The sequence below is a fragment of the Eubalaena glacialis genome, chromosome 12 (assembly GCF_028564815.1).
Source record: "Eubalaena glacialis isolate mEubGla1 chromosome 12, mEubGla1.1.hap2.+ XY, whole genome shotgun sequence".
Classification (NCBI taxonomy): Eukaryota; Metazoa; Chordata; class Mammalia; order Artiodactyla; family Balaenidae; genus Eubalaena; species Eubalaena glacialis.
The window spans coordinates 105326992-105350637 of NC_083727.1; the positions used below are offsets into that span (position 1 = coordinate 105326992).

General features: G+C 36.4%; 1 protein-coding gene across 25 annotated transcripts in view; it reads right to left on the reverse strand.

The window, feature by feature from the left end:
* Positions 1 to 23646, reverse strand: part of SNAP91 (synaptosome associated protein 91) — a 159025-nt gene that overhangs the window by 5939 nt on the left and 129440 nt on the right. For 18 of the 25 annotated variants that reach the window (XM_061207596.1, XM_061207595.1, XM_061207592.1 and 15 more), the window contains 4 exons: positions 16192 to 16326; positions 14491 to 14640; positions 9120 to 9150; positions 8112 to 8223 (listed from right to left, as the gene is read on the reverse strand). In XM_061207596.1, coding sequence (XP_061063579.1) covers positions 8112 to 8223; positions 9120 to 9150; positions 14491 to 14640; positions 16192 to 16326 — 428 coding nt within the window. The remainder of the gene's footprint in view (positions 1 to 8111; positions 8224 to 9119; positions 9151 to 14490; positions 14641 to 16191; positions 16327 to 23646) is intronic. The other 7 variants (XM_061207587.1, XM_061207580.1, XM_061207591.1 and 4 more) reach the window with 2 other exon arrangements.

Here is a 23646-nt window from a genome sequence, read left to right on the forward strand (position 1 = left end):
TATTTATGTATTTTTGGCTGTGTTGGGTCCCTGTTTCTGTGCGAGGGCCTCCTCTAGTTGCAGCAAGCGGGGGCCACTCCTCATCGCGGTGCGCAGGCTTCTCACTGTCGTGGCCTCTCCTGTTGCGGAGCACAGGCTCCAGACACGCAGGCTCAGTAGTTGTGGCTCACGGACCCAGTTGCTCCGCGGCATGTGGGATCCTCCCAGACCAGGGCTCGAACCCGTGTCCCCTGCATTGGCAGGCAGACTCTCAACCACTGCGCCACCAGGGAAGCCCTCTGGGTTGACTCTGAGGCTTTAAGAAAGCAGCAGTGATCGCTAAGGCAGAGTTGCAAACTGCCTGGTTGAGTCTGAAGTCATGCCTAATACACACTCAGAGCCCCTCTGCAAAGACTGGGAGATATTTTTGGTTCCAGGAGTTTAAGTAGTATCTGTCTAATCATTAGCTGACCACTTAGCTAAAAGGACAAAACAAACAAACAAACAATAACCCCCTCCCCCCAACCAAGGTAGCAAAACAACAAAAAAAGTAGCAACAAAAACCTTGGGGAGGGGGTAGAACATGATTTCCAAAGCTGCCATATTATAATATTCAAAGTGACCAGGTTTCAACAAAAAATTATGAGGCATGCAAAGAAACAAGAACATATAGCCCATATGCAGGAGAAAGATCTCAAATCAATAACCTAAACTTCCACCATAAGGAGCTAGAAAAAAGAAGAACCAATTCCAAAGTGAGCAGAGAAAGGAAATAATAATGATTAGATCAGAGAAAAGTGAAATAGAGAATGGGAAAACAAAAGAGGAAATAGAAGAAACCAAAAGTTGGTTCTCTGAAGAGATCAATAAAATTAACATACTTTCAGGTAGACAAACCAAGAAAGAGAGAAACTTACATGACCAAAATCAGGAAAGGAAGTGGAGATATTACTACCAACCTTGCAGAAATAAAAAATTATGAGGAAATATTATCAGAAATTACATGCTAAAACATTAGATAATCTAGATGAAATGGTCAAATTCCTCAAAAGACACAAACTACGAAAACTGACTCAAGAAGAAATAGAAAAATCTAAACAGGTGTATAGCAAGTAAAGAGACTGAGTCAGTAATCAAAAACCTTCTATCACAGAAAAGCCCAAAACCAGATGGCTTCACTGGTCAATTCTATTACATTTATAAAGGAGAACTAATTTCAATCCTTCTCAAGCTCTCAAAAAAAACCCCCCAAAAACAGAAGGGGAACATTTTCTAATTATTCTTTGATTCCAGTATTACTGTGATACCAAAGCCAGACAAGGACATCACAAGAAAAGAAAACTACAGACCAAATCCTTTACAAACATTGATACAAAAATTCTCAACAAAATACTAGCATACCACATCCAGCAGCATATTAAAAGAATTACACACCAAAACCAAGTGAGATTTATCCCAGGAATGCAAGGTAGGCTCAATCAATGCAATATGTCATATTAATAGAATATAAGAAAAAAAGATCATCTCAGTAGATGCAGAAAAAGCATTTGACGAAATCCAACATCCTTTCATGAACAAAACAACACTAAATAAACTAAGAACAGAAGGGTAATTCCTTAACCTGATAAAGGGCATCTGCAAATAACTCATGGCTAACATCATACTTAATGTTGAATGACTGAAAGCTTTCTCCCTAAGAACAAGACAAAGATGTACTGGAAAGTCTAGTCAGGGCAATTAGGTAAGAAAAAGAAAGAAATAGCAACCAGAAAGAAAGGAAGAAATAAAACTATCTCTATTTGTAGATGATATGAGCTTATATATAGAAAATCCTAAAGAATCCGCACACAAAAAAACTATCAGAGTTAATAAACAAGTTCAGCAAAGTCACAGGATACAAAATAAATATACAAAAATCAATGTGACATTCACCTTACACTAGCAATGAAGAATAAAAAAATGCAATTATAAAAAAATTAATTTACAATAGCATTAAAAACAACATACTTAGAAATAAATTGAACAGAGAGTATAAGACTTGTACACTGACAACTATAAAACATTGTTAAAGAAATTAAAGAGGACTCAGATAAATAGAAAGATGTCTTCTGTTCATGGACTGGAAGACAATATTGTTAAGATGGCAATATTTCCCAATTTGCTTTACAGATTCAGTGCAAACCCTAAAAAATTTCAACTGCTTCTTTTGGAAAAATGGACAATCTGAACCTAAAATTTATATGGATATGCAAGGGACCCAGAATAGCCAAAACAATCTCGTAAAACAAGAACAAATTTGGAAGACTCACACTTTCTGTTTTCAAAACTTACTACTAAGCTACATTGATCAAAGCACTGTGGTACTGGCATAAGAACAGACATATAGGTCAATACAACAGAATAGAGAGTCTGGAAATAAATCTATATATCTATGGTCAATTGATTTTTGAGAAGAATGCCAAGACCAATAAATGAAGAAAAACCAGTCTTCTCAACACATGGTTCTGGGATTAACTAGATTTCCACATGCAACACAAAGAATTTGGACCACATATGAAAATGAGCCTAAAATAGGTCAAAAACCTAATGTAATAGATAAAACTATACAACTCTTAGAAGGAAATCTGGGTGTAAATCTTTAAGACTTTGGATTAGGCAATGGCTTCTTAAATATGACACCAAAAGCAAAAGCAACAACAATAAAAATAGACAAATTGGAGCTTATCAGAATCAAAAACTTTGTGTGTTAAAAGATACTACCAAGAAAGACAACTCACAGAATGGGAGAAAATATTTGCGAATTATGTATCTGATAAGCATCTGGTATCCAGAATAATAAAGATCTCTTAGAACTCAACAATAAAAAGACAACCCAATTATAAAATGGGCGAAGGACATGAACAAACATTTCTCTGAAAAAGGATATACAAATGGCCAATAGCACATGAAAAGATTCTCAATATCATTAGTCATTAAGGAAATGCACATGAAAACCACAAATGAAACCCTATGCATTGCTGGTGGAAACATAAGATGATGCAGCTGCTGTGAAAAAGTTTGGCAGTTCCTCAAAAAGCTCAACAGAGTCACACAAGTCCTGGCAATTCCATTCCTAGATATGTTCCCAAGAGAACTGAGGACATATATTCTTACCAAACTTGTATGCAAATAACAGAATCATCTTTCATAATAGCCAAAAGTGGAAACAACACAAATGTCCATCCATTAATGAATGAATAAACAAAATGTGGTATATCCAAACAATAGAATAGTCAGCAATACAAAAATTAAGTACTGATACATGCTACAACACGGATCAACTCTGAAAACATTATGCTAAGTGAAAGAAGCCAAAAAGCCAGGCACAAAAGCCTCCAAAGTATATGATTCTGTTTATATTAAAAATCCAGAATAGGCAAATCCATAGAAACAGAGTAAATTTTTGGATGTCATGGGATAGGGAAGGGGAAAATTGGGAAAGACTGTGTTCCTTTTTGGGGTGATGGAGATATTCTGGAATTAGAGAATGGTGATGGTTTTACAACATCAAAAATATACTAAAAATCACTGAATTATACACTTTAAAGTTGTGAAAATGGTGAATTTAATGTGACATAAACTTATCTCAAAAATTTTTTAAAAGAAAGAAAATCCAAAGGGTAGCCGAAAAACCCAACCCGCCCCCAAATGCTTCTTTGGCATAAGGATGATTTTGAGCTGATTATTTTGAAGAACAGCAGGAGAAACTCTGAAAACAGTAGAAATTAAACTTTTGTAAGGGACATTTCGATTTATAAAGGAAATCTCCACTTGTAAGGGTGTCTCCTTCTCTGTACAGGGAAGAGAAGGATGACTAAATCACAAGAGAATCTTATCAATGGAGAAGTCACTGACTTAAATCTACATAACAAATCTTACCTTTGTTGACCCTGCTCTTCCTGGTAACCTCCCCACATCATTCTTTCTTTTGTCTTTAGCTGAAGATGGTATATTTAAGCCAGTGGCTTGGGCCACCTTGGGGAGTTACTCATGTTTTTCTCTGGTATCTCCCTGTATATATGAGGCATACATGTTAATAAACTTCTGTTTTTCTCTTGTTCATACGTCTTTTATTACAGGAGTCTCTACTAAGAATTCAGAAGGATAGAAGGAAAGTTATTTTTCCTCCCCTACAGAAGAAGTATTATACTTCAGATTCACTCTACTCATCATTTCAACAGGTTAGGTGGTAGGCTATTCACTAGACCCAGAATTGCATATTTTGTCAGAATTGTACCATACAATAATAACTGTATTTACAAGAATTGTATCATTAGGACTTAAGACTGTGAAAGAAAAAAGCTACCAAAATAAAATGAACCTGCAGATAATCCTGATCAGACAAATGGGTCAAAAAATTTAAAGAGAGTCTAAGTTTGTCATTTTGCTCAAATGGTAGATTAACTCTTAATAATTTACTCCCTCAGTATTATTTATCCTAAGGTTTTACAAGTTGTTTTCTTTTTCAACACTCAACAAAATGTTTCACCTACAGGCATATAAAGATTAGTTGTTTTCAGGGGGAGAATTGTGGATTCTGTGGCCTCCTGCAAAATGCACATATTTCTGAGTTGCAAGTACCTTCCTAGTTTGTCTGATGGAAACTTAACAGGTCTGTTGTGCTCAAAACTAGGAATGAGTAACCCTCTTGATGGCCATGATGATATGCCAGTCCTGTTAAAGGTTTTTAGATATAACTTGGGTTCTGTGGTCTGAAAAACTTTAGAGCTGCACCACCAAGTAAAAGCAAGGCTACAGCTTTGTTCAGGAAGAAGAGCTTTACAGTAAATGGAGTAAATGGCAGTGAATTTTTTTTTTTTTTTTTTGGCCTCGCCGTGTGGCCTGCGGGACCTTAGTTCCCTGACCAGGGATTGAACCCGGGTCCTTGGCAGTGAAAGTGCAGAGTCCTGACCACTGGACCACCAGGGAAGTCCGCAGGCAGTGAATTTTTATACAACTAAGTGAGGGTTAATAATGATAAAATAACTGCATAGGACAGCCTTCATATTATTACCTAAAATGTTAAAGAAAATAGACAAAAGAAATAGGACTACATGTAACTCTGCCCTCCTAATAAATTATTTCTGTTGTTCTAATTTCTCTTTCCACAGCTGCTGTGGACACTTTATGCTAAAGCCTACTGTCTTTAACTTTCTGGAGTTTCATTATGAACAATGTAAAGTTTTCTGCTTCATAAACAAAAATAAGGAGTTCTGGGGTTTAAAAATATGAGAACATTAATCTCAGTCTCAGGGATGGTGCCTGACAATCAGATAACTGGCAGCCTTGTGGGCCTGAAGAAGCAAAAGAGTTGTTAATTAAGTATCTGATGAATTCTTAACCTTGTATCGTTAAAATCTTCATCTCAGGGGAGGTGATGGCCAAGGAAGGTCTCCAATTCAATACCGTTTTTAAAGGACTTCTCCCTTGTTCCCCTTCTGGGGTAATGGCCTCATTACTTAGCAAACTGCCCCACATACAAACCTGGGCAACCAGTGTCTTGGTGTGTTTGTTTACAATTATCCCCAGTTGTGTGGATTCTACCTGAGACTTTTCTTTCTTGTCTTACTTTCCATCCTCACCTCTGGCTCCAACCTTTTTTAAATTTTTAAACCTACAGCTGATCTGCCAGATGCCAGTATTCTCATCGCCCTTCCCTCCATGACTGTTTTGAAACTAACCTGTTAAAAAACATTAAACAGCTTTATCCTGCTGATAAGGGCAACACTACTAAAGTATAAACTTCTTAGGACTGTAGATAAGGTCTCTTTAATTTTGCATAGAACAGAATAGAAAAATTAGTTCTTTTAATTTGGTGATGGTAATATAAATTGTGAGCTTTCATGTCAATATGCAGTATTAACAGATTTATGAGATCCGTTCTAAAGAAGCTTTCTCTTTCTTTAGGGATGTTATTTACATTTATTGAATCTCTCTCCCTCTACCCCCAACAACGTTTTTGTATTTAAGAACAGAGTGCAGCCAAGGGATAGACTGGGAGTTTGGGGTTAGCAGATACAAACTATTATATAGAGAATGGATAAACAACAAGGTCTTACTGTATAGCACAGGGAACTATATTCAATATCCCATAATAAACCATAATGGAAAAAAATATTAAAAAAATACGTATATGTGTATAACTGAATCACTTTGCTGTACAGCAGAAATTAACACAACAGTGTAAATCAACTTTATGTCAATTAAAAAAAAAAAAAAGAATGGAGTGCAGCTGCCTAGGCCCAGAGTGCTACCTGCTTATGGTCTCAGCATCTATGTGGGCCACCAGGTACCACGCACATGCTTGGGGTCCCAGGGTAATAATTATGCTCCCTTTCACCCTTAAAGAGCCCTAGTTTGGGGAATAAATTATATGGTTATCCTGGGCATAGCTCAGTTTAAGAGACTGGTAGCTTTCTACTAAGTATCCTTCATAAAAATTAAAATGGAACTCTATTTATAGCTAAATACAAAAATGGCCCTCTTAAGCATTGTTTTTAAATAATGAAAAGAAAGATTTGAAGAGGTAAATATCCATATATAATAGGCAATCTTCTCATTGTTATCTTTTAGAAATCACTTCTTAAAATTAAGTTCTTTCAGACTTTGAACTCACCAAAGGCAGAGAATATCAGTCGTTGAATTTCCTGCTCTCTTACAAACACCAGGGGGTGGAGTGGGAGACCAGAGGAAGTGGGTTTTGAGACCCAAGTCTGAGCACAGAATGTATTTTCCTATAGAAACTATGGTATAAACTGTAGTTCAATTAATACTATTAGTACTGTTTAGTGGTAAATTTTGATTCAAAAGGCCTTTTTCAGATTGATTTGAGCTTATTTTTATTTATAAAATCGCTATGAAACTGTCTATGTGTAAAAACATTACTATTTATAAAATTGTTTAAAAGAAAATGTGTTCTTGTACACACTACTATATTTAAAATGGATAACCAAGGACCTACTGTATAGCATAGGGAACTCTGCTCAATATTATATAACAACTTAAATGAGAAAAGAATTTGAAAAAGAATAGATGCATGTATATGTATAACTGAATCACTTTGCTGTACACCTGAAATTAACACAACACTGTTAATCAACTGTACTCCAATATAAAATAAAAAGTTTAAAAAAAAAAGAAAATGTGTTCTAAATTCAAAAACTCAGATATTTAAATAAATTTCTGGAACACATCATTTTTAATGGAGTCTATCTAAAATGTTTATATTCTAATTTATATTAATTCACTTTCACGCATGCTTGTTTGGCTGGGGTTGGCGGGTGATGGTTAGGAATTAATTCAGGCAACAAGGAGAGGATGGCATCAAGAAAACCTTAGAGATGGGTGAATTAGACAGGTGAAGGTGTAAGCAAAGGTGAAAAACTACGGGTGAGCTGGGGAAACAGTAGCTACCCTAGTTCTGCTAAATATGGGGCATATATAGAAAAATAGTAAATTTTGCTATCCTGGAAACGTACTTTTTGTGGTGGCAAATCGCACTAAGTAATAATTAAGTCTTTATTTCCAGTGATATGCTCTTTCACAGAGTGAATGGTGGTATTAGTATACTGATAGAAATTTAATATACAGAAATGAAACCTATTTAAATTTTATAGAAAAGATGGTGAAAGTCGTTTCAAATTGAAAAAATGGTGAGAAGAATCCATAGGGTTTTAAAATGAAAGTTCACTTACACAATAGAAAACTGTCCAATCTTTCTGGTAAGAAAAAAAGTTTTCATTACTTCTTATGGCCATCAGGAAATTTGGGCAAGAAATGTGGTAAAAACACAGATAACGATCAATGACATTACATGTTTTGAAGAATCATTTCCATAATTGTACAAATAAAGGACTAATATCTGAAGAAGCATAAATACTATTTTGAAATAATTAAAATAAAAAGATAGGTCATAATCTTTATTAAAGTCAATGAAATTTGCATTTTGGTAAATATGGCATCTTGCTCCTATTTCTTCAATGTGGGTGAAAAAGTACAATGTCAGTAGCAAAATTCAGCAACGCGGACCCTGCTCTATACACTTGGAAGCCGGCAAAGTGCCCGCACTGCCCTGGCCTCTGGGGGCTACATACCAAGGGCGCACTGGGTGGGACGCCTGCCGACCAGGTGGCAGGGGCTACTTTTGGCTGCCAGTTGGCTCCCCCAGTCAACTTCTTCTCTCCGGCATTCCACTGAAGATCTCCCCTAAAATCAAGCATGCAAAACAAACAAAGAGACAAACACACAATCAGAAAAGAATGGTGTGTGGCTCCCTAAATACTTTTATCTGGGGTCAGAAGCAGTCTGTTTGGGTCAAGCGGTAATAAAGAGAACAGGTTAAAACAGATAGAGGAGTCTTACCATATCTCACCTAAGAGACCTTAAGACCATTTGACAAAAAAATCAATTAGAGTTTAGACCTCAGGGATAACAAGAATTTCCTGTCACTTCTAATGGAAAAATGTGCCACAAAATTCAACTGAATTCATCACTGGTTATAAAAAATGCCAAATAAGTATATCATAAATACTGTATATCCTTTGTTGAATTGAAGATGAATCCATAATGGCACTTTCTGGATCTTACAGGGTTCAAAAGAAGGTTTCACATAACTATGTCATGACTACAACCTGCCTTCAAGTGATTGTAAGATTACATCTATTGTTAAATGCATCCCGATTTCAGAGACGTTGAAATATGCATCTAAAAAAAGTGTACATTGTTTGTCATTTTTACTACTCTTCCCTAAAACTGACCCCCATGAGACTTTTTTAAAAATCAATGTTAGTTAGGAATATTATAATGAATCTACAATTTAAAGCTACTAAAGTATTCAAACCACAATTCCCAAATATTTCTAGATATACTTAGTGACAATATGGAGGCTGAAATAGATTATTCCTTCTCACTGCAGAGCCAATAGTTTGGAGGTTCCAATAGAATAACAACAAAAACAAAAACTGGGAATGAAATAAAAACCAATTTTGCAGTTACCTAGCCTGGGGATGAGTAATTACTCCAATGAGTGCAATGTCTGATAGTCTCAAATAAGTACAGATACACTTCTCATAAGAAAACCAGACAATTTCAAAAACACTTACTTTTTGGACGTGGTACCAGAAATTCCAAGATCTATAAATGGATAGAAGAAAACGAATTTAAACCTCTATACTCAGCTTAAATGATATGACATTTAAAAGAGCAAAGAATCAGAGGTCTAGAAAAAGTCCATATTTTGCCTACAAATGACTGCATTTAGTTTTACAATGGAGAAACCACGTTAGGAAACATATTCTCAAGTCTAACATTTTCTTTCACTTCACGTTATTCTTAAGGATCATACTTTAATGTCAACTGGTGTCCAGAAAAGAGTGAATGTAGCAGGCTTGAGACTGCTATCTTAGGAAGGCCCGTGTGGCTGGGGACCTGGCTAATATAAATTGTTCTCTACACTGAGATAAAAGTTTTCCTAATGATACGCGTGGATCACTGTATCTAAACTGTACAAACAAGGTGTATGCTGAAAATCTGCTTTCCTTCCACGAGACTGATATTTTGGTATATGCTAGGCAGAGTGCCTACAGGATTAGCATCCAATAAAAACCTTGGATGCCAAGTCTCTAAAGGGCTTTCCTGGGCAGGAACATCCTATGTGTTGCTGCAGTTTTGTGTGTTCTTCCCCTCAAGGGGAAGAGAGAGCATAAGGAAGTCCATGTGTGGATTCTTCTGGGCTCTGCCTGTGTCTATTCCCCTGATGATCCAGCTGTGTATCCTTACTATGCTGCTGTAATAAACCTTAGCTGTGAGTACAACTACGCGCCGACTCCCTTGAGTCCTTCTAGCGAATCTACAAATATGTGGGTGGTCTTGGGGACTCCTGACCCAACGGGGCTTAATCATTCTGCTCTAATCTCAATTCATTTATTATTTCAGCAAATATTTATTGAACCCTACATATGCTAGGCACTGTTCTAAGCAGTTGGGATAGGCTAGTTACAAAAACAAAGAGCCCAACCCCAGAGGAATTTGCATTCTGATGGGGTGAGATGGATGATAAAACAATAAAATAATAAAAGAGTATACAGGCTGCTAGAAGGTGATACGGCAAGCCTACGGAAAATGGAAAGCAGGGTAACGGGGAGCTGGTGGGGTAGGCTGAGAGTGAGGGGCAGGCAGGATTAAATAGGGTGTTCAAGGAAGGCCTCATAGGGGTGAAGCTTACAAAAAGCTGAGCAGAGATCTGGGGAAGAGCTTTCTAGGCATCTCTGCCTAATGGTAACTCTATGTTTAACATTTCCAGAAACTGCCAAACTGCTTTCCATAGCAGCTGCCCAATGTTACATTCTCGCCAGCAATGTTAGAGGGTTTTAATTTTTCCACATCCTTATCAAGACTGGTTATGATCTGTCTTTTTCATTATAGCCATCCTAATGGGTGTGAAGTGATATTTCACTGTGGTTTTGATATGCATTTCACAGATGACTGATGTTGAGCCTCTTTTCATGTGTACATTGGCCACATGTATATATTCTTTGGAGAAATGTCTTTTTTAAATCAGTTGACCATTTAAAAATTGGGTTGTCTTTTCATTATTGAGTTATAAGAGTTCTTTACTTATTCTGGATGTTTCACTGTCTTGATGATATCCCGGGTAGCACAACAGTTTTTAATGCTGATGCAGTCCTATTTATCTTTTATTTTCTACTGTTGCTTGTGCTTTTGCTGTCATATCTAGGAACATTATCTAATCCAAGGTCATGAATAATTACTCATAAATTTTCTTCTAAAAGTTTCATCATTTTGACTCCTACACTTAGTTGTAGATTCATTTGGAATTAACTACTTTGGGGTAAATAAAAAGTCTAACTTCATCCTTTTACATGTGGATATCCACTTGTCCTAGCACTGTTTGTTGAAAAGGTGATTCTTTTCCTCTTTTCCCATTGAACTGTCCTGGCACCTTTGTTGAAAGTCAACTGACCATAGATGTGTAAGCTTATTTCTAGACTGTCATTCTATTCCACTGATGTATATGCCTATTCCTATGCAGTACCACTCGTCTTAATTACTGTAGCTTTGTAGTTAAGTTTTGAAACCATGAAGTGTGAGTCTTTCAAAATGATTCTTCTTTATTCAAAATGTTTTGGCTTATTCTGGCTTCCTTGCATTTCCATATAAATCTTAGGTTCAGCTTGTCAATTTCTGTAAAAAAGCAAAGCTGCAATATTGGTAAGGAGTATGAAGATAAATTTTTGTTCAGTTTTGGAATATATTTTCATTAATAAAATATTTACTTATAGTGAAATTCAGTGGGACTTTTTTGGGGGGTGTTGTATGTTTCTACAAATTTTGACAAATACATGGCTTCACGTAATCATCACTACAATCAGGATTCACAGCAATCTAATCACTCAAAAATATTTTCTCTTTGCAACCCAAACTTCCCCTTACTCCTAACCCTGGCAATCACTGATATATTCCCTATAGCTCTGCCTTAACAAAAGTAAACTGTATAAGTGGAATTACCAGTATATAATTTTTTTGTGTCTGGCTTCTTTCACTTAGCATAATGTATTTGAGATTCATCTGTGCTCTTGTGTACATCAATAGTTTATTCCTTTTCACTTCTAAGTAGTATTCTAATGAAGGGGTTTACCACAATTTGTTTATACATTTACCCAGTGAAAGACATTTCGGTTGTTTCTGGCATTTTAAAATAATACTCCTATAAAGATACATGGACAAGTTTTTGTGAGAACATACGTTTTCATTTCTCTAGGACAAGTACCTAGACATGCATTTACTGAGTCATATTAAGTATAGGTTTAACTATAAGAAACTGCTAAACTGATTTCCATGGCAACACCATGTTGTATTCCCACCAGCAAAGTGTGAGAATTCCAGAGGCTCCACACCCTTGGTAAGTACAAAGTATTGTCAGCTCTTCTCTTCTTTTAAAAATTTTAGTCATTCTATTGGGTGTATAGTAAGATGAGACTTCTAAAAAAATTGATACAATTCACATATCATAAAATTCATACTGTTAAAGAGTAAAATTCAGTGCAAAAAGTATGTTCACAAGGTGGTGAAATCATTCACACTCTAATTTCAAAACATTTTCATCACCCCAAAGGAATCCCCATCCCCATTAGCAGTCACTCTGACCACTACTAATGTACCTTCTGCTTCTAAAGATTCCCCTGTTTTGGACATTTCATATAAATGTAATCATATAATATGCGGCTCTTTGTATTTGGCTTCTTTCACCTAGCAAAATATTTTCAAGGTTCATTTTCTTTTTATGGCTGATTAATTATTTTATGAATGTACCACATTTTGTTTATCCGTTCAACAGTTGATGGACTTTTGGGTTGTTCCCACTTGTTGGCTGTTATAAAAATTGTTTCTGTGAATATTTGTGTACAAGTCATGTGGACATATGTTTTCAATTCTCTTGGATGTATAGCTAGGAGAGAAATTGCTGTGTCACATGGAAACTATGTTTAACTTTTGGAAAACTGTAAACCTGTTCTCCAAAGAGGCTGCATCGTTTTACATCCCTATCAGCACTGTGTGAATTCTAATTTCTCTACATCCTAGCCAATATTTGTTATTATCTTTTTGATGATAGCCTTCCTAGTGAGTGTGAAGTGGCCTGTCATTGTGGTTTTGATTTGCATTTCTCTGATGGCTAATGACATTCAACATCTTTTCTCATACTTATTGGCCACCTGCGCTTTTTTTTTGGAGAAATATCTATTCAAATCCTTTTCCGATTTTTAAATTAAGTTGTTTTACTTTTTATTATTGAATTGTAAGAGTTCGAAGCCACTGCCTCATTTAAGGTCAGAAAGACTTGTATTTAGTTTTTTTCCTAGGAGTTTTACAGATTTATCTCTTATATTTAGATCTCTGATTCATTTTGAATTGATTTTTGTGGATGGTATAAGGAAGAGGCCCAACTTCATTCACTTGCATGTGGCTATCCAGTTATCCAAGCATATTTTTTGAAAAGATTGTCCTTTCCCACTTTGAATGGTCCTGGAATCCTTGAAAAAATTGTTTGACAATGTATGTGAGGTTTATTTCTGAGATCTTTATTCTGTTCTATTGGTCTATCTTTCTGTCCTTAAGCCAATACCATTTGTCCTGATGACTGTAGCTTTGTAGAAGTTTTGATATTGCAAACTGTGACTACTTCTAATTTGTGCTTTTCTATCCAGATTGTCTGGCTATTTCTCAAGTGGGTCTGCTTTCTTCAGCTGAGATAATTTTAAAGGTGGTTGCCACCTGAGGGATGTGTGCTAGTGGCACTTTCAGCCCTGGAGGTACAAAGTCTTTATTTCTGAAGGAAGATCTAGACAGTACATTATAATATTCAGTAAAAGCAGTTACTACTGCAGACTATCCATCAGTAAGATGAAATTTTAAAGTAGGAAGAAATATTCAAATAACCTCTCCGTGGGTGTCATCAAAGCATTTTCATGAATGTCCAGACCAAGGACGATGAATGGGAAAAAAAGTGTGTCCACAGGATAATGCATAGGAAAAAAGGTCTGTCTCAGGGATCTGCTAAATTTTTGATATAGCCTTGAGTAAAATGAAAGGTATCTGTGATGGTAAACCCATTCACCTTATTAAAAAATTAAATTCAGAGTTTTTTTAAAAAAGGCAATCTTTATAATAGCTGCCCTCATCTCCTAGGACCCTCTCCTTCACTTACGCAGCTCTAGCCACTAATCTCATTGGTACTCCTTGACTATGCCAGGCAATCTTCTGCCCCAGTGCTTTTGCACTGGCTCTCTCTTTTGCCTGCAAATATTCTCCTTCAGATATCCATATGGTTCATTCCTTTACATTCAAATCTTTGCTCAAATTTTACCTTCTCAGTGAGGCCTACTCTAACTCCCACTCTGTAGGACTCACAATCCCTCTTTGCGTGTTCTATTTTTGTCCTCCATGGCACTAGAAAATTTATTTATTTGAAAATATTTAATGTTTGTCTCTGCCCTTCTAAGCACCTTACGAATAGAAATTTATACCTGTTTTGTTCATGATTTATCTCTAGAGCCTGGAAGACTGCCTGGTGCTCAATAAATATTTGTTCAATGAGTAACTGAAACGAACTTGGATACTCAATTGGTAAATATACTGCATTTAAGCTACTCTATGTTACTTCCAAGACAAATAAAAAATTAAGTACTTCTTAAACATAATACACTTGGTTTCATACTTGTGTATGCTCTCTAATTACACCTTCGGTAATTTAGATTAAAAGTGTCCTGGGTATTGCTTGGGAGACAACGGCATAGTGACTGTGTATCTTCCAAGGAACTGTACTGGGTAAAGCACTAAGAATTTCTGTCTGCTCTTTGACACACTCGCCTGTAAGTGAATCCAGAAACAATACATACAAACAGATAGAGAAAAAAATTCACATATAATTCTGTTAAAGAAAACCATATTACTCACTGCCTACTAAGCTGGCAAGAGATGAGTCAAGATCACTCCCAAGAGCTTTGCTTGTTGCCATTGCAGAACTGGGAGGTACCACTGAGGTGGGCGCAGGCTGCCCGGCTGGTGCCACGGTTGGCATCAGAAGATCACCTAGACCATCAAACACTGGAAATCAAATAGACTGGGTTCAGAATAACTGCAAAAAAACCCATATGCAAAATTAAAGGGACACTGCCTTTTGAAAAACTATGGAAACAAGATAATGTATTTACAATCTTATAAAAGAAGGCATTTCATTCACACTTTTAACGACTATAACACCAAAAAAGAACATCTCTGCATATGTCTACTCATAAAGTATGGAAATACTAATGAACGTGAAGATGGAAAAGAAAATCTGTATAATGTACAGGAAAGAGCATAGACTTTGGAATCAGAATTGGGCTCAAATTCAGCGGCATGCCTCACTAACGTGTGACTCTGAGAAAGTGACTGAGCTTTAGTTTTCTCATTTGAAAGTGGGGAGAGTACACTACATGGATTTGTTGTGAAAACTAAAATAGATAATATATGTCACGCCTTTATTATAATGCTTGCTTTATATAGGCGCTCAGTGTGTAGTATTTACAATGCTTACTTTTATAACAATTCTTAAACGAGAAAGGAAGGCCGAATCTCCTAGTTTCTATGAAATCAGTGCTGGAATAAAACCTGATCTAACAGTCGGTACCTAGTAATAAGTATCTGAAAAACAGCTGACCATATTGTAGAAGTAAGAATTTTGATTTTCTTCTCTCATTACAGTATTCACTTTTGGTTCTAACTTTAAGGGCACAGCTACAGTAAACACTATTTTAAACATCAGGAATCATGCCATTATGGATGGTTCCTGATCAGCATATAACAAACGATCACTTGTTTAGTTCCTGGAATACAGAAAGACCATTCAAAATGCAGGCTCATAGGATTTGCACAAAAGTTATTGCTGATAACTATGTCAAAAATTTTATGGTTGTTAATTTTTTATCAAAAAACTATGCATATTTACCATACACACCACTCTACAATAATTCTAAATTGAAAAAACGATAGCATTCAACTAGGCACTGGCAAAGGAAGCAACCAAATCGTCAGGCAGGGGATATATTTAGGGTGTTTCTGAAACACATTTGATTGCCAAAAACTCACCAATTGAAAATTTGTAGTAAGGACCCAGCATGGGAAGAGTAGAATGGAAGAGAATACAAACAAAATGACAGCAGGATGAAAGGTTAAAGGCAGGCAAAGAATACTATTTGTGTCAACTTCATAAAACCAAGGGCCAGGCAAGCTTCAGAGGGTATAAGCAACAGCAGTGGGAGTGTCCACACATTGAGATACCGCACAAAGATTTAGCACAAAGTATTTGTTTTCCCTTAACCTTCTCCAAACCATGTGCATGTAAGCTCATGCAAACAGATGGGTGTGCATGTTAAGTTAGATTTCTGCTAAAAGTTAAAAACAAACACAGAAAGGGATTGCAGGTTATTCTTAAAGCTACCAAAATGTACAGAAAATATTTACTTTAAGTTATAGAATAAGAGATTTATTGAACAGTTTTAAAACAAGGTCATCACTCAATATTTGCTTATAAATTTCCTGATATCACGCTAACCTTAGGTGGTGTCTTTTATAATCAGAACGAATAAAAAGCATGTTTGAAAATCACTGCCTCACCTGACGGATCAAAGGAGCTGCTGCTAGAAGTTGAAGGCGTGGTTCCAAAAGCTGCCTCAAAATTGGGCTGTAGCAGGTTATTCTGAGCAGGAGTCACTGGTGATGGAGAAGGGGCCATGAAAGAACCCCCAAATCCTGGGAAAAAAATAGTTCCAGAAAAATATAAGCAGAAACAACTAAAGATAAGTAAAGGCCATTAAAACAGAGTCAGAAAAAGTCATAGAAGACCAAAAAGGAATTGAATGCATATGGATGAGAAGGCACTGAAACCCAGGAAGTTAGTTTTTAAAAAGTTTTTCAAGTATCTTGAAATCTGTCATGTATTAATGAGAGATTTAATTTAACTGGAAATAAGAGAGCACACAAGACTGTATACCCTTGTTAAAAGAACCTGCAGCAGTCTAATCTACTGTTATAATGGAGTACATAAAGCTAAGAAGGTCTCACTAGGGTTAAACTTCAGATAATTATTTTCATCATATTTAAATTTTGTCCCATCAAATCACAATACCAGGTAGCTAGAAAATGCTTTGTTCTACACACTGGCTCAGTATAACAATAAAAGGCAAATCAGGAAAATATGCATGTACTCTGCCGTCAAATCCTCCTTAATATATTTCATGTATGTTCCAGTCCCACGGCTGCTACCGACAAGTTTAGGCTCACGCAACACAACCCGAGGGGGCTTTCTGCTTCCAACCCGTATCTCCTCCAATCTAGCCTCTACAGTGCAGCCAGAGTGATCTTTCTGAGTGGAAAACGCTGACAAAGTTAAAATCTAAATCTCTAAAATCCTTCACCGGCTCCCCTTAACTTTCAGATTCATAAAATACAGGTTCCTCTGCATGGCAAACAAGCTCATCTGTCTCTGGGCCCTTCCCCATCCCTGCAAACTCAGTTGCAGCCACAGTGCACCGTAGTGAGTCAAATGGCAACTCTGGGAGGGCTTCCTTACCTTATCTTACCTGCTACTGCTACCAGCCACAACGCACCCTGCCCCTCCCACCCCCTGTGCTCTGCCTCTGTGTCTTCAGCGCCTGGTACATCTCTCCACCCCAGCCTAGGAATGGCTTTTTGGTGTCAGGAACTGTTTCCTCTTGTTTTCACCTTTTCCACTAATATTCAACAAAATGCCAAAACACTGAATTACACTTATTGAATGAAGGGCAACTTTTGAATTTAAAAGGTGAGGAAAAATCAAAGACTACTGTAAAGTAACCAAACCTCAAATTAAATATTTCTCTTTTGAAGTCTGGAAGTAAATTACTGCTCTCAATCAACAGACAGAAGCAGAGCTCACTCTGTTTCGCTTCTGTACAAAATTATGCAGCCTGTGAAGAAAGTGATTTCTTAATAAGACATTAGATGATGTTCTATTATCAAAAATGTATTACTACCAGAAGTCTTTTTTACACTCAGTTTGGAGAGAGAGAGATATATATATATACACACACACACACATATACATATATGTACATACATACACACATATACTATATATGTATATGTATACATACACATATACATATATATGTGTATGTATACACATATATATATTCCTTTCTCTTCTAGCCATATCTTTTCTTCACAAACTGCTTGCCAAAAAACATAAAGAATACTTACCAAAATCCTTCAGCTTACAATTCGTAATAATCAATTATAATTTTGAAAATGACTTCCATTGACATTCTCCAGTTACTATTTTCTAACCAGAAAGTCATGTTGTCCCTGGCAATTGATAGTGACATGGGTTTAGTCTTTCCATGCCTAAGTTTTTCATATGTTTATGAAAAATTGCAATTTGGAAAACTGTTGCCTATTAGAAGTTGGTCTTTTAAAATTCATGGGGACTACTTTAAGTGGTTTTAGCACTGTTTGAGTGACTTAGGGATCATGTAACCTTCCTAAATGAAGATAAGACATTCCCCAGATCTTTAAGAACTAATATCATTATGAAGCTAAGATGGGTTAGATGTAATTATTTTTGAAGATATGACCGTTTTGGCTTCAGGGAAATTGGTGGCTGTGTTAATGCTGACTTTTTGGAGACATCCCACACAATTTGGAATATGGCTGCAGGAAATCTAGGCAATTGTTCTAGGGTGTGGTTCTCTCTGTTACAGGTGAACGTGGAAACAACTGTACTTGACTCTCCGTTTCTTAAAACTTGTTTAAGAAGAGACAATTTATTCTAGAATCACAGCACGTTAGTGTTGGAAAGGGCCTTAGGATCATCTGATTCAATCCTATCTTTCCACAGTTAGAAAAGATGCAAAGAGAAGTGAACACACCTACCCACAATTCAGAAATAGAAAAATACGTGCATTTACCTAGGGCTCATCTGCTTAGGGCTGTTCAGTTTCATAAGGTAAGTAGATCATTCCCATAGGTGAATAAATAACACTATTCAATGGAAAAAAATTACTGCTTTCTCTAAGAAAGTGATGGTAAAGCCAAAACTGGCATGAGGCTCACCAAGTGCCAGGCACTGTTCTGAGCATTTTTTTCAGGGTGACCCATCTGAATCACATAAATTGCCAATATCTGACTATTTTGATCCTACAAAACAGCAATTTTATATTGTTCAACCTAAAACATATTAGCTCATTTAAGCCTCACAACAACCCTAGGAAGTTTCACAGATTAGGAAACTGAGGCCAGAGAGGTTAAATAATTTGCCCAAGGTCACAGGATGGCAAGTGCAGAGCCAGGATTCCACAAAGGAATCTTCCAGAGACTTGGTGCTTCACCACAATACTACTTGGCATCTTTCTGACAGCCAGGAGTTAACGCCAGAGTTGTCCCCTTCTGATACATTTATAAACTTGACAGAGATCTAGAAAGATGACTTTCCCACATTATACTCAGTTCTTATGACGCAGGTGCCCTCACAAACCTAGACTAATTAAAAAGCTAAGTGATATAGAATAACCAACTGATTATGTTAAAGAAGAAAAATCTGTTGCTATACTCTTAATGAAGAGCTAAGCAGGAAAATTATAGACATTAATTAAGGAGTTTGGGGAACTCCTCCTGTTAAGTGAGGAGTGTTAGAGCCCTGGAATAGAGGTAAGTAATAAGAGAACCCTAACCACGACTCTTTCTTTCTCTATGGTTCTGAATTATATTAAGAAAGGTGCTTTGTGGAATTGAAAATAAAGTAATAATCACTAGGCTTCCGGATGCCCTGCAGACATGTTTGAACTGTCCTACAACTGAATCACCAGCTACAGACACACTGCCTTTTATCACAGATGATTAGTCTTATGAATGTATCTTTCCACAGGGGAACGGCCTACACACTTAATGAAGTTCTATTAACACAGACATATCAAAACTGACAGTCATCGTCTACATATCACTTGGGTTGAAGGAGTGCAATGTTAAAACTATCGGTAGATAAACACACTCCCACACATACTCCCCCACTCTCACACCTGCTCTATTATGTTAAAGACACTGTCATTTCCATTATTCTCAGTGGTAAAGTCAGTTATTAAATTCCATTTACTAAGATCAATCTGAGATAGTCAATATTTCTAGGAATAATACCCTGAGAACCTTTTGTCTGACAATTTTCTGTTTTTGACCCCCAGAGAGTATGAAAGAATTGGTCCTCTATAGACCTTCCCATTTAGTGGAAATGGTTAGTTATTATTTCCACACTGATTATATTTTAAATCAGTTCAAGGACTTCTGTGGCTCTGCTAAAAAAAAAGCCAGCTGTGTCACGTGGTTAACAGAGAATGCAAAACTATGAAGGACCTCACAGGGCAGGCCCCTATTCTTCCCTACCTTTGGAATTAAAGATAGGAAGAGGCACAGTCCTATGCTAGTACAGATTATGGTACAGTTGCCCCAGAATGGTCTATTATGGAAGAACATGGTTTTCCTGTTTGATGTCAACCTCAGAAGTTAGGCATATCCTTCAACATACCTAACCTCCCTTAATAATCCACTTTTACACTGTCATCCAGGAATCTGTCTCTAGCTTTCAAACATCTGTATTTTCAGCTGGTACATCATGAGAGGAATTTGATAGCTTTACTCTTCACTGTATGAAATAATATTTCCTTCTATTTGTTATAAACTTAACTCTCAAGGGTCCAGCCAGACTCCGTCTGAGATACGGGTAATACCTGCATCCCACCAGTAACCTCGATGACTTGGAGAGACTTATTCTGTTAGTCTGTTCTCCTTGGTTACAGCAGTTGCCTTTTCTAGAATTTTCCCTAGTGTCAACACACTGCGTGCACTAAACAGAACTTGAAATTTTTACTCAAGGAGTAGAAGGTGACTAAGATGATACTTTATCCATAGTTCAATTGTGGAATTGGTATTATTTGACAGTTCTAGAAGTAAATTAAATGAAGAAGAATAACAAGTTTTTCTGGGAGATAAGCCCATTTTTAAGAGATTATCCACTTAGCCTTTATTTTCTAGTTTTAAATTACAAACCAAGTTTTGATAAAGCTTTCTCCCCAATTTTGAGATGATTCTTAATTTTTGGTTTAAAATCTCTAAAAATCATTTTTAAAATTTAGTTACACTACATCTTTATTGCATTTCCCTTGTTACTTACATGCATATTTATTCCCTCAAAAAAATCTAACCTCAGTCAAGCATAAGGTGAGATCTCCTCCCAGTCCAGCAACGGACATTACATTCTGGACAGTCTAAACCTCCCATTACTGTGACTGTGTATTATTTTTCTTCTTTACTCTTTCACAATCGTCTTATTACTGAAAGCCAATAATACAAGATTCTAGAGACTTACATAATACAACCTTCTCTCTTTTTTTTTTAAAATTCAAATTCCTACTTTTTTTTTTTTCACACACACACACACACACACACTGTATTTTATTATTACAAGAGATAAATAGACTGACACCAAGCATTGTACATGGATGACCACAACAAAAGCAACAATGATTGCAATTACCAAACATGAAACACACTCATACTATGTCATAATATTGACATTCAGTCCAGTAATCCTCCACTGTAACAGCTCCTTTACTTTGCAGTGAAAATTGATTTGTATATTCTTTGCCTCTGAGTTCTTGTGGGATTTTTTCTTTTTTTAAATTCAAACAGAAAGTCACAAAAATTATACTCATCCTCATCAGTTCACTCAGTCCCATGTAATTAATTTTTTTTTCATCTTGATCTTTTGTTAGCACTTTTATGAGCTCATCAGTTTTTCATTAGACTTCTGAAAATGCTTATTCATTCAGTTCAGCAGTACAGTCAGGTACCAGAAACCTGTACTTGTCAGAGTCTTTTCCATGAATTTCCTGAAGATGAAACCCTTTTATAGGAACGTATTTACAAAAGCATCAGAGTACACCCAGAACTGTCTGTAAATGACAAAAGACTTAAAAATGACCACGGTTAAAGATTTGATGAAAGTTCATAATAATGCAGTTGACAAGAAAATTAGTTATTTCTGAGATATACATTTTAAAGTAATAACTAGGATTATGACTTATAACATTATACCAGAACATATAAGATTTATAGAAATTTCATGTAATGTCTGAAACATTTATATTAACATATTTCCATACAAATAACCCAATGAAAGTTTAGTATTAGTTGTTTTGTTTGTTTGTTTGTTTATACTGCAGGTTCTTATTAGTCATCAATTTTATACACATCAGTGTATACATGTCAATCCCAATCGCCCAATTCAGCACACCACCATCCCCACCCCACCGCAGTTTTCCCCCCTTGGTGTCCATATGTCTGTTCTCTACATCTGTGTCTCAACTTCTGCCCTGCAAACCGGCTCATCTGTACCATTTTTCTAGGTTCCACATACATGCGTTAATATACAATATCTGTTTTTCTCTTTGACTTACTTCACTCTGTATGACAGTCTCTAGATCCATCCACGTCTCAACAAATGACTCAATTTCGTTCCTTTTTATGGCTGAGTAATATTCCATTGTATATATGTACCACAACTTCTTTATCCATTCGTCTGTCGATGGGCATTTAGGTTGCTTCCATGACCTGGCTATTGTAAATAGTGCTGCAATGAACATTCAGGTGCATGTGTCTTTTTGAATTACGGTTTTCTCTGGGTATATGCCCAGTAGTGGGATTGCTGGGTCATATGGTAATTCTATTTTTAGTTTTTTAAGGAACCTCCATACTGTTCTCCATAGTGGCTGTATCAATTTACATTCCCACCAACAGTGCAAGAGGGTTCCCTTTTCTCCACACCCTCTCCAGCATTTGTTGTTTGTAGATTTTCTGTTGATGCCCATTCTAACTGGTGTGAGGTGATACCTCATTGTAGTTTTGATTTGCATTTCTCTAATAATTAGTGATGTTGAGCATCTTTTCATGTGCTTCGTGGCCGTCTGTATGTCTTCTTTGGAGAAATGTCTATTTAGGTCTTCTGCCCATTTTTGGACTGGGGTGTTTGTTTCTTTAATAATGAGCTGAATGAGCTGTTTATATATTTTGAAGATTAATCCTTTGTCCGTTAATTCGTTTGCAAATATTTTCTCCCATTCTGAGGGTTGTCTTTTCGTCTTGTTTATGGTTTCCTTTGCTGTGCAAAAGCTTTTAAGTTTCATTAGGTCCCATTTGTTTATTTTTGTTTTTATTTCCATTACTCTAGGAGGTGGATCAAAAAAGATCTTGCTGTGATTTATGTCAAAGAGTGTTCTTCCTATGTTTTCCTCTAAGAGTTTTATAGTGTCCAGTCTTACATTTAGGTCTCTAATCCATTTTGAGTTTATTTTTGTGTATGGTGTTAGGGAGTATTCTAATTTCATTCTTTTACATGTAGCTGTCCAGTTTTCCCAGCACCACTTATTGAAGAGACTGTCTTTTCTCCATTGTATATCTTTGCCTCCTTTGTCATAGATTATTTGACCATAGGTGCATGGGTTTATCTCTGGGCTTTCTATCTTGTTCCATTGATCTCTGTTTCTGTTTTTGTGCCAGTACCATATTGTCTTGATTACTGTAGCTTTGTAGTATAGTCTGAAGTCAGGGAGTCTGATTCCTCCAGCTCCGGTTTTTTCCCCCCAAGACTGCTTTGGCTATTCGGGGTCTTTTGTGTCTCTATACAAATTTTAAGATGATTTGTTCTAGCTCTGTAAAAAATGCCATTGGTAATTTGATAGGGATTGCATTGAATCTGTAGATTGCTTTGGGTAGTATAGTCATTTTCACAATGTTGATTCTTCCAATCCAAGAACATGGTATATCTCTCCATCTGTTGGTATCACCTTTAATTTCTTTCATCAGTGTCTTACAGTTTTCTGCATACAGGTCTTTTGTCTCCCTAGGTAGGTTTATTCCTAGGTATTTTATTCGTTTTGTTGCAATGGTAAATGGGAGTGTTTCCATAATTTCTCTTTCAGATTTTTCATCATTAGTGTATAGGAATGCAAGAGATTTCTGTGCATTAATTTTGTATCCTGCAACTTT